At 37.3% G+C, this 10880-nt stretch overlaps 2 protein-coding genes across 2 annotated transcripts; one reads left to right on the forward strand and one right to left on the reverse strand.

Annotated features, from left to right (window-relative positions):
- The first annotated feature begins 576 nt into the window (after window positions 1-576).
- LOC110422984 (ribose-phosphate pyrophosphokinase 4-like) lies at window positions 577-4584 on the forward strand. The gene is made up of 7 exons (XM_021437057.1): window positions 577-1064; window positions 1145-1460; window positions 1564-1659; window positions 2085-2153; window positions 3162-3290; window positions 3485-3584; window positions 4133-4584. The coding sequence occupies exons 1-7, from the start codon at window positions 694-696 to the stop codon at window positions 4264-4266; spliced, it is 1215 nt and encodes a 404-aa protein (XP_021292732.1). The 5' UTR covers window positions 577-693; the 3' UTR covers window positions 4267-4584.
- A 138-nt stretch (window positions 4585-4722) lies between these two features.
- On the reverse strand, window positions 4723-9580 carry LOC110422982 (anthranilate phosphoribosyltransferase). The gene is made up of 10 exons (XM_021437056.1): window positions 8864-9580; window positions 8072-8554; window positions 7801-7958; window positions 7456-7539; window positions 7307-7359; window positions 6485-6566; window positions 6135-6242; window positions 5768-5891; window positions 5543-5628; window positions 4723-5174 (listed from the first exon to the last, which is right to left on the reverse strand). Exons 1-10 carry the CDS (start codon window positions 9531-9533, stop codon window positions 4953-4955), a joined length of 2070 nt encoding a protein of 689 aa, XP_021292731.1. The 5' UTR covers window positions 9534-9580; the 3' UTR covers window positions 4723-4952.
- Window positions 9581-10880: the final 1300 nt, after the last annotated feature.

Genomic DNA, 10880 nt, shown 5'->3' on the forward strand with positions numbered 1-10880 from the left:
TGATGAAAAATGTCATATAATCATATCATTATATCATATTAATATGTTACGTTAGTATTCATCATAACATGTGATTAACATGTCCTATCAACATCACATTTTATAAAATGACATGTGACGTTTTGATTAATAACGATTAATTAATCATTAATTATAAAAATATATTTAATTTAAAATATAAATATAAATATTTAATTAAATATAATAAAAAAATAAAAATTTATTTATTTAAAAAAATTTAATTATATTTTATATTTAAACTATAACTATAACGTTATTAGCACCGAATTTATACAGATGCATACGTAAATTATTTCTGTTAAAATATAAACAATTATTGAAATCTCTGATTTATCACGTATCAAACTTCCTTTCATAGAGAATTAAGTCAGCAAAACCACTGCCTAGATAATTTAGTCGAGGCGTGAAGCGTTTGGTTACTAAAATCACAGTTGAACACGCGAGAAAAACGTGCCATTTTAATGGGATGGGGTATTTATGGAAATCCAAAAAAATCCTACCGAACCGAATCAACGGTCAACTCATCCTCCCCTTTGTTCTTTAAACCGACAGAGAACAACCCCAACGCCAACAGCTGGAACCTCAAAACAAATGCTACTACGAGTCAGAACAAAGAAAGAGGAAAATTAGCGTCCCCTCTCCGAGAACCCACGTAACAGTGTGACGGCCGCTATGGCGGCCACGTCGCCACCACTTCCATCCTCTTTCCAAAACCGAAAAAAGATCTTCTCCAACTTCACTTCTTCTAAACCGTTTTCGATTTTGTTAAGCGACAAGAAATGCAGTCGTTTTCGGTGTCAGATTAAGAGCTTTGAAAATCAACCTCCGAATTGGAGCGTCGAGTTCCTCTCCGGAACCGAACCGATCCATTTGATCCAAAATTCTCCTTCTTCTTCGATGTCAATGGCGGCCGCTTCTGCCTCCGATTCCGCCGTTAAAACCGTCAAAAAAGTGTGCCTTTTTTACTGCGGCGAGACCAAGGCGCTCGCCGAGAGAATTGCTGCTGAGTCAGACGCCATTGAGCTCCGCAGCATCAACTGGCGGTAACCTTATCATTAAATTTCCATTTAATGTTAACATTTTAGAGAAATGGTTGCTAAGTTGAATTATATATTTATTTTAGGACGTTTGAAGATGGATTTCCTAACTTATTTATACCAAATGCACACGGAATTCGGGGACAACATGTAGCCTTCTTAGCCTCATTTAGTTCGCCGGCAGTGATTTTCGAGCAGTTATCTGTTATCTATGCATTGCCGAAGCTGTTCATTTCCTCCTTCACGCTAGTTCTCCCGTTTTTCCCTACCGGAACCTCTGAGAGAATGGAGGACGAGGGAGATGTCGCGACGGCTTTTACTCTCGCTAGGATATTGTCGAATATACCGACTTCTAGAGGAGGGCCTACAAGCTTAGTGACATTTGATATCCATGCTTTGCAGGTTCTGTTTTTGATCTTCTTATGTTTTATTCTGTCTGTTTAGAAGCTATGTTTCTGATCATTTCTTTGAAAAAGGTTTTGACTTGTTTTTCGTGTTTTCTCAGGAGAGATTCTACTTTGGTGATAATATATTGCCTTGCTTTGAGAGTGGGATACCTTTGCTTAAGAATAGGCTTCAACAGCTCCCTGACTCTGACAACGTAAGGTTATACCCTGTATTGTTGGGTCTATGCTTTTTTTTTTCCAAGTCAAGTGATAGTTATTGTTTGTGCTTCTGTTTGTGAGATTTGTTATAGTTTAATTGGATAATGTTGTAATGAAACCTTAAATATAGAATTCTTAAGGATGGTGAGATAGTATATGTTATGGCTCTCCCATATACGATTTCTATGCTTTTGAAGTTCTCAAGTTGAGAAGGGTTTGCCCTTTTAGTTTTTACCCCTTCAGTTATTAGGTCTTACACTCATTTTTAAAAAGTTGAATCTAAGTCAACTTTCATAGAGATTTTGTTCTTCACTAAATTTATTTGGATTATGTTACGGGTCACGCTATATGTTGGAAGGAGTATTTTCTTAAAACTGTTTTAAATTTCTAATATTCTGCTATAATTTTCTTCATTTTTCAGATATCCATTGCTTTTCCTGATGATGGTGCTTGGAAAAGATTTCATAAGCAGCTGCAACATTTTCCAACGGTATATAAGATCTGCATAACAAACAAGGATGATCTGCCTCATTTGAAGTTGTGTTTATCACACATTTATTCATCCATCAAGTCACTAGCCTACTAGTGTCAGATCTTATTGTTTGTTCGCACTAGTGAATCATTGTACATTTTTAAAACTTTTTATACTTCATTTTACCTATAAAGCATTGATTGTGAATAAGCTGAAAGTTTGTGATCTAGATTGAAAATGACTAATTGATTTGACCACTTCAGACAGCACATTAAGTAACAGCATACTCACATTTAGGAAAACCATGCTGGATATGGAAGAAAAAGCCCGAAGAGTCTTTTTAATACATTGAAACCTATGCAGGCAGGCATCTTAGGGCAAGCATTTGACCTTGTCAAAGAGGAGATTTATCTCTTGGGTTCATGTTTTCTTGGAATCTATCTTATCAAATCTAATATTGCAAAAGAGTGCTGTGTTTCGAGCTTTAGTATCAGGCTAGAGCAAATGTAAGGCCTAAATAATTTGTTTGAGAGACGCACAATTCTAGCATAATATGTTTCTGGTCTGCCATTTTATGATGTGGTTATAAGTACATAAGATTGAATGTTACGGTTCAGTTTTCGGTGCTGTGTTGTTTTCTGTGACATCTAGGTTGTAACTAATTTTGGAATACAAACAGCATGCGATTGCAGGTAGTATTCCATTACCACTTGTTCTTTGATGCTCTTACTTGTTTCAGTAAACTGAAATAAAATGGATGGACATTATCTGGAAGTAACCTTTCAATTGATGGGAAAAGAAGGATCCTACATAAGTGACACCACATCTGTGGGGGGATTACAAGAGAATACGTTCTCTTCTTCTTTTTTGTAGATGTGACCTAGGTCTTCCTTCTGCACTAGAGTTGTATCTAGATGATTGTTCAGCTTTGTCTTGTAAAACTGTGCATACACCTCTCATTCTTACTGCTCAAAAACTTGTTTATTACATATGGATGTTGGCATAACCTTCTCAAACTGATAACAGATTGTTTGTAATAAAGTTCGGATAGGGGACCAACGAATTGTGCGTATTAAAGAGGGAGAAGCTGCAGGACGCCATGTTGTGATTGTTGATGATTTGGTTCAATCAGGTGGCACTCTGATTGAATGCCAGGTATGTAACTCCTAACTAGGATTTCCTCTTCACTCGTCTTTTTAAGTTCATATTCCAACATCCAACCTTGGTTAAATCCTCATCTCTGCAAGAGGCAAAAGGAAAGGAAATAGGCAACAGAAATCTCTTTCTTGTTCATGGATGGTAAAGTCTGCAATTCCTATTTAACTTCTCATCATGTCCATCTCTTTCAGAGAGTATTGGCGGCCAATGGAGCAGCAAAAATAAGTGCCTATGTGACGCATGGAATTTTCCCTAACAGGTCATGGCAACGCTTTGAACGTGATAATGGAGGTATTGCATGCACCTATACAGTAGCATTTTGGAAGACGCATTCCTACAAATGTTTTTTTTTAATAAAAGGAGAAAAGAAAAGCATTGCTTTGTGGTGATGACTTACTTTTTCAAACATAATTAACTGAATATAATACCAGATACTCTTTACTGAGTTTAGAATATTATAGTTGATGTCATCGAGATGATTTTCAGGATCTGTAAACTAAAGGAGAACTTGAACCCTAAATATCTTCAGAGGTATTGAGTTTAGAGAACGAATTTTCATATTAAAAAGAGGGAGAGAGAGAATGAATTTCCATAAACAAAAATAACTCAAACTTATAATTGTTACTTAATAACATGTGATAATCCTAGTATCTCCTTGAATTACCATTTAGCAGACATTATTCATGATATAGTCACAGCATTTATATGCTGACTATTTATATCATCAAGTGGGAAACAAAAGAGTCGAAGAAATTTTGCTATCACTGCGGTTGGCAGTTTTCTGCAGTTCCTGTTTTAGTTTAATCGGCTACTGCCTGATGTTCTTTCAATTTATGTAGGGCATCCTGAGAATGGGCTGACCTACTTCTGGATCACTGATTCATGCCCTCAGACAGTGAAAGCGGTGATGAGCAAACCTCCATTTGAAATTCTTAGCCTTGCCGGTTCCATTGCAGCTGCTCTTCAGATATGAGAACACTTCAAGTCACTAACAAATCATTCTTTACATACATTGAGTGAATTCAAGCCAGTTGTCTGTGGAAAAATAATGAGATGAGAATCTCTTTCGGCAGCAGAAATAACCTAGCTAGGTTGTTTTAGCAACTTTTGCTTTGATAGATGGAATAAATGCTGTTCATCTAGACTTTTTATGAATACTTATAGGAGTCTGGGAGAGGGAACCATTGCACTTACCACGTAAATGTAGCTCTAACATCCAATCTGTTTAAGTGCAAAGCAAAGCAGCGGCAGGTTGTGTTTGGAAAATGACATTACTCATTATTATGATCCACCCATTTTAAATTATGCAACTGTGGTTTCTAGGAACTAAAAGCAGAAGAATTACAAATGTAATCCACTAAATACAGGATTTTGAATCTGTAGTAGTATACTGATATTCCACCAAAATTCACAAATCCACATCTCCCGATTAAAGAAAAACAATAAGGCATTTACTTCTCAAGAACCAAAATTGACAGACTAATACAAAAATTTTACACAGGAAAAAACTTTATTGCTATTAAAAACGAAAACCCAAAAAAGAAAATCTGTAAGATTCCCCTTTCTATCTTTTCCTCTTTTAACAACTTTTATTAATTTTACAACACTGATCTACAAGAATTGAAAGGAGGCAAGAACTGTTTCATTCTTCATACTGATTCATTTTCCCTTGTGCGACATCTTTATGTAATGTAGGAGCCTCTTAAGCGCCTTACCACTGTCAATGGCTTCTCTGGCTCTATCAAGAGCTAAGGATACATCTTCTGCACCATCACATCCTAGTAAATGATCCACAATTCCGGCATTTAAAACAATTCGATCATATGCTGGCCCTTTTTGGCCCTGCAGAGCTGCCAGACCCAACTCTATATTCTTTGATACCTGGTATTGCAGCAAACACATTCAAATGACCCTGGGTTTTCTAAAATGACAAACAGAAGAGACAAAAGGGAAAGAGGAGTTTCTTCTGCCCCTTACTGGGGGTGGCTGGTTGGAAGGGGAGAAGGAGGGGAGGGGGGGGCGCAGATTTTTGTTATCCATAAATCAGGATTTATAACTTGTTAGGGTGTCAGTTGGAAGTATAAACAATGTAATTCAACATTCCACTTGCAACCTTATTAACAAACAAAGCTGCAAGTTAATAGGCAAGGAATTTGAAGCATCCTGCAAGTGCATCACTCAGTTGACATAAAACAACTACAAAGGCAGAGAATGATCAAGCTAATAGTGAAGGATTTTCAAAATTTTACCGATCTATCAGTTCTTGGAGTATCAGTTGGTTCAAAACCATAGTCCATAGCATTAACCTCAAGCCTGAAACTCTGCCGTGATACACCTGCAATGTTAGGATATTGGACGCATCAATTCTGCTCATAATCCTAGTTCCATAAATATCCACAAAACTTTAGAATACACCAAAAAGAGGATTTTATAACTTTTAAATTGGATTAGAGAAGACGCAGCTTAATACCAACCATCCACTTCACAAGCTGATTCCATGCCTACTGAACGAAAACCTGAACAATAGTTCACAGGAAGTCCTTTTGATGTGTTTGCCGATCGCAACCTAGTTGTCATTGAGAGGGCACCTTCTTCTCCCTTAAATAAGAAAAGTCTCAAAAGTGTTTTGTTCAGATTATTTTTTAACTCTTCTGAGTTTAAACTAAATTAAAAATCTTGAATATCATAGAAGGTAAATCCTATGTTATTTATTTCTCCTTAACCGAAACATTTTCATATTTAACCTCTATTATACAGGTGAAGTTGCCAAAAAGCCAAAGCCCAGTAGTTGGAAAAGGCTTTGTTTGTCTTCTTGTTGTTTCATAAAGGTAAAGTTCTAACCTTCACTACCAAACCAGAATGTACACCTCTTCTTTTCATAAGCATTAGCAAGGGCTCCTCATAACCTTCATGATAAAATCCAGCAACAATTGATTCCCTCCCCTTTGCCTGTTAGAGAAACAACATCATTCGTAAAATAAGCACACCAGTCTATTTTAGGACATTTTAACCAGTATAAAAAGCTGTAGCACAGAACACGATTTCTTTGGACAAGATGCCATGCAAACTTTTAGCCAGATTAAGCATCCTTTGAGAGCATAACATATATACACATCCATACCATATCATACATAATATGTACAATATATTAAACTAACGCAACTAACATTACTATCCATCTATATGCTTACCCTAATAAATTGCTGAACCTTTTCAGTTGTTGCCAGTGGTGGGCGTTTCTTTATTTGCTCTCTCAATCCAATCAATGAATATCTGTGAAAACCATAAAAGATTCTTACCTGCTTCATTTTAGTTACAGGAAAAACATAACCAGCTACACCTATGAACCCATGATACAATAGAATATCAAATCAAGACCAACCCTCTCACTGAAAAACCAAAATATTAGAGTTTCCAATTCGATAAGGTTATGTCTTACAAAATGAAAACCAACTTTCACCAAATAGACCATTAATTAATACAGTACTTAATTAAGGATATACTTACATCTAAAATTTGGGGAACAGAGGAAGAAAAATGTGGAATTATGGCCCAACTACCAACCTTAATGAGATCAATGTCTTAGGTGCTCAAGAACTCGATTTCAACCAGAGTAAGATCATAGATAGGACTTTATTCAAAGAAGCCACAGTAGCGTAACATAAAAAGTACCAAGTTTCTAGACACACTATACATCATAAAACATAAAAGTAGAAGATACTATCTGAAACAAGATTCACTTGGCAGTTGAAAACATGGACTCAAAAAATTTTGGTTAGAAGCATAGACTAGTTTTAGTCCCATTTTCAGGAGAAACACTTTGTTTGAACTTGAAATGCGATTCAAACGTTAAATGTATGTATAATAAACTCTTATCCATTTTGTTTTTTTTTTTTTCTCTTCAACTTTTTTTTTCTTCATTTTTTTATAGCAATGGGGAACAAAAATGTCTTTCCACACAAAAATGTAAAAGAAAAAGAACTGCATTAGATACGTTCAGTCAGATTCCATACAGAGATGGACGAGCTTCACGTTGACTCATGTAGGCAAAACCAACCTCTTCATCCTGAAATAACATTTTTGAAAGTTTCAACAAGGAAAGAGAAAAAGGAAGGAGGGAGGGTGGGAGAAGAGAGAGAGAGAGGAGCAAGTGTGAGCCAACCTCAATAAGTTCTTTCGCTTGATGCAAGGATAAGTTAGTGTTTGCTCCCATAAACTTCAGCATTTGTTCTTCAGTTACACCCCCCTGAACAAAGAATGGCTTCCTTGTGATTGATGAAATATTAGGCGAAATGAGTGTGCATAATAACTGATGTTACAAGAATTGGCACTTTAATATTTTGAAACTCAGAACAATTGTATAGCAGCAAAAGGATGCTTCACTTTCAAATGAACTTGTCCTTAGAGGATGACCTACAGTAGTTTCAACATCAACACCTACTTATATTTTTTCCAGGATTAATCATAATAAAGAAAATGATTCACATGCCACAAAAGTACTGCTGACCTTTGGTGGCATCCATTCCACACCATGAAGCAAGGAAGATTCACTGTAACAGGATCTAACGGCGGCAACAAACAATGTGCTCCTAAAATAACGTGTGTTTCCATCATAAGGTTCACCATAATGGGTCAGTGATCTAACATCAGCAACTGGAGGAATACCTGTTGATCGCTCAATAGATTAACCAGAAGATAATACATTTCATTTGGTTGATATTACTCAACCACTTACACCTTTCTAAAAAAAGGTTAAACAAATATTTTAAATCATATACCAAGTTCATCATCAAATGCAAGGCAGTATGCTTTAAGTTCACGGTCTGTTTCCCTGTTCATACGTTGACCAATTAAGAATGCCGAAAGCAATGATTCACTTACTCCAGTGGATTTTCCATCTTCCAATGTCAATGGAAGAACATCTCTCAGAACACCTTGGATTTCCTCGTATCCAAGGTGGCCTCCCGCCAAAATTTCTCTAAGTGCACCAACCAATCTCATTTCACTTGTGCCATTCCCAACAAACTGAGGCCCTATTGAACTTCCTGATCCCAATAAGGACCCTTCAGGATCAGCAATGAAGATCACATCAGCTGGTAGTTCCCGTGCTAGAAGCGGCCAAAATAAGTTCAGTGCACGGCTTTCTCCTTCACTCCATTGGGTCGCTTCAGGAAAGGCATTTGCACGGATCGTCATTCCAGCAAAGAATGCTCCAAGTTGTGCTTTTGAGACTTGTTCTTCATCTTTTAGTTGTCCCCTCACTGCCAACATATGCAAAAATACCTAACCAACTTCAGCCATAGAAAATAATTTCTTCGTAATTACGATCTTTAACAGAGACTCCAAATCATGGCACGTCAAATTTGACCAAACTATATCTGCTTGAAAACTTCCAAGTTCTAATATATCACTTTCTGGCAAATCAACCTTACTCACGACATTAATTAAACTTAATAATGTGCATTAACTTTAAGAAGCTTTAATTTCCGAGAGAATAATATAAAAATTATAGTCATACCTTTCAAAAAAATTATAGTTATAAGCAAGAAATGGAGTAACGAACATTTCACCTGATCTTAAAATGGTGTCCAAAACCTTAAAAGCCTGTTCCTCGGAGAGCGGTCTGGTCTGCGTGGGTCCAGTGCAAACCCTAGCTTGAGCTTCCAGCACGGTCTGATTTGGCTTCGGCAACTTCGAGTTCCGATACGTGGAAGAAATCGCCGGGTTTCTAATATCGGACTCTTTAAGCCCTAACTGCTCCATAGTTGCGGAGTCCAACACAGCTCTCGTAGCGGTCAAACGCGATTTTCGTCCAATCAAACGGTGGCCGCCATCTCTCGTAAAGAAATGAAGCGAGGTTCGAGTTCGGGATGGATTGGGATTGCGAGAGTTGGTGCCGATTGACGAGAAAGAAAGAGAAGGTTCTGGAGTAAGCAGAGCTCGCATTTTGATTTTTTGGCTAACTTCTTGGCCGTTGCTGATTTCTTTGAGCAAATGGCAAAAGCAATGCTTCGAAAAGCGTTGGTTGCCAGTTGCGGACGCTACGATGAAGCCTTTTAGAGGAAAAAAAATGCAAAAGACAATTAAACAATTTACAACTTGTAGGAGAAAGAAAGAAAAGTAGTTATCTCTTGAGGACCAGGCCCATGCTGATGAGGACGAATTCGATAGGCATTCTACAGGGCATGGGCATAGAGGTTGAAAGAACAGAAAAGAAAGAAAAGGGGTGTCAATGGGCATAGCGCATGGGCATTAGAATTCGAGTAAAAAGTTTGATTTTGTTGGGTTACACATGTCGTAATATAGAAGGTGGGTTATTATAGTTTACAAGATGTTCTTCAATGGAAAAACCATTATTGGCCATATGATCAGCAGTAATATTGCCCTCGCTGTAGACATGCCGAATATGTACCACCCATTGTCTCTTAACCAATATGTCAATAGCCTGAATCCAGTCATAATTAACGCATGGATGATGCAATGAGGAAGATATTGCCTCAACAACTTTCTAAAACTTGCCTCCCATGCAAATTGAAGTCCTCTACATACACCCTAAAGTTCTGCACGATAAGCAGTGCATTTCCAAAGTCTCGTGGCACAACCACCACGCCATTGTCCAGTCCAATCCCTGAAGACTCCCCTTGCCGTTGCCTGACTAGTGGAAATGTGAATTGCATCGTCAGTATGTAAAGAAATCCAACCTACTGGCGATGCTTTCCAAGCTACAAGAATTTCTTCCTTCGTAGTCAAAGTAATACGACCATTATCAAAGTTTGACAATCAACAGTGGGAATATCTTACAGTAAACTGTATATCTGTAACAATTTCCTTGCAATACTATAAGAGGTATTCTCAAATACAAATGCATTTCTACATTTTCAGAGTAACAAACAAGTTGTTCCAAAAACCACTGCCCATGGGACTGCATTATTCCTAGTCTTGGATGCATTCAAATTAACAGAAGCCAATCTAAATTAGATTGATTAAAGAATGAATCAACCATACTTGGAGCTAAAACTCTAGTCCTAACTATACTGGCCACGAGACAATCTCGAAGGATTTGAAGATTGATTCCTCTCCCAAGCAACACTGTTGACCATTCGGATCATTAGACAAATGTCTTCGATAGCCCTCCTTATTAGTCAATATTCAACTAGTTAAGCATTGTAATAAAAACATTCTGATTCTCTCCGGTGCTTGCCATTTCCATGCTAGGTGCCACACGCTCAAATTATTGCCCAAGTAAAACCGTTCCAATTCATATAAAATGATTATAAACTGAGGAAACTTTGAATTTCCCCGATGAAGACACAGCCCAATATGGCCTATCTGATATAGACGTATTCTCAAGGGCAATGGTCTTTGAAAGTAACGTTATCTCCTTTATAGGGAGGTAATGCCGCAAGCTTTCAAAATCCCATTCCCCATCTGGCATTACAAAATCTCTTTACACAACTATGACCTTTAAAGATAATGCCTCTTGACTTTGCCAGTGTTGAAGATTTATTCTTAACCTGTGAAGTAAGCTTACTAAGGTCATTGGAGGGAAGTAATATTCTGGAGGCTGAAGAAAGTTGGCTTTCAAAA

This window comes from Theobroma umbraticum, unplaced genomic scaffold (assembly GCF_002168275.2).
Source record: "Theobroma umbraticum cultivar Fairchild unplaced genomic scaffold, ASM216827v3 scaffold_20.0, whole genome shotgun sequence".
In the NCBI taxonomy this organism is placed as follows: domain Eukaryota; kingdom Viridiplantae; phylum Streptophyta; class Magnoliopsida; order Malvales; family Malvaceae; genus Theobroma; species Theobroma umbraticum.

Excerpts from the sequence above, each read along its gene's own strand:
- LOC110422984 (XM_021437057.1), top strand. The coding sequence starts at position 694 with ATGGCGGCCACGTCGCCACCACTTCCATCCTCTTTCCAAAACCGAAAA. Across the intron at positions 1,065-1,144 it reads CTCCGCAGCATCAACTGGCG|GACGTTTGAAGATGGATTTC; the intron begins GTAACCTTATCA and ends TATTTATTTTAG. Across the intron at positions 3,291-3,484 it reads GCACTCTGATTGAATGCCAG|AGAGTATTGGCGGCCAATGG; the intron begins GTATGTAACTCC and ends CATCTCTTTCAG.
- LOC110422982 (XM_021437056.1), bottom strand. The coding sequence starts at position 9,533 with ATGCCCATTGACACCCCTTTTCTTTCTTTTCTGTTCTTTCAACCTCTA. Across the intron at positions 8,555-8,863 it reads GGACACCATTTTAAGATCAG|TGAGGGGACAACTAAAAGAT; the intron begins GTGAAATGTTCG and ends ATATGTTGGCAG. Across the intron at positions 7,360-7,455 it reads AAGCGAAAGAACTTATTGAG|GATGAAGAGGTTGGTTTTGC; the intron begins GTTGGCTCACAC and ends ATGTTATTTCAG.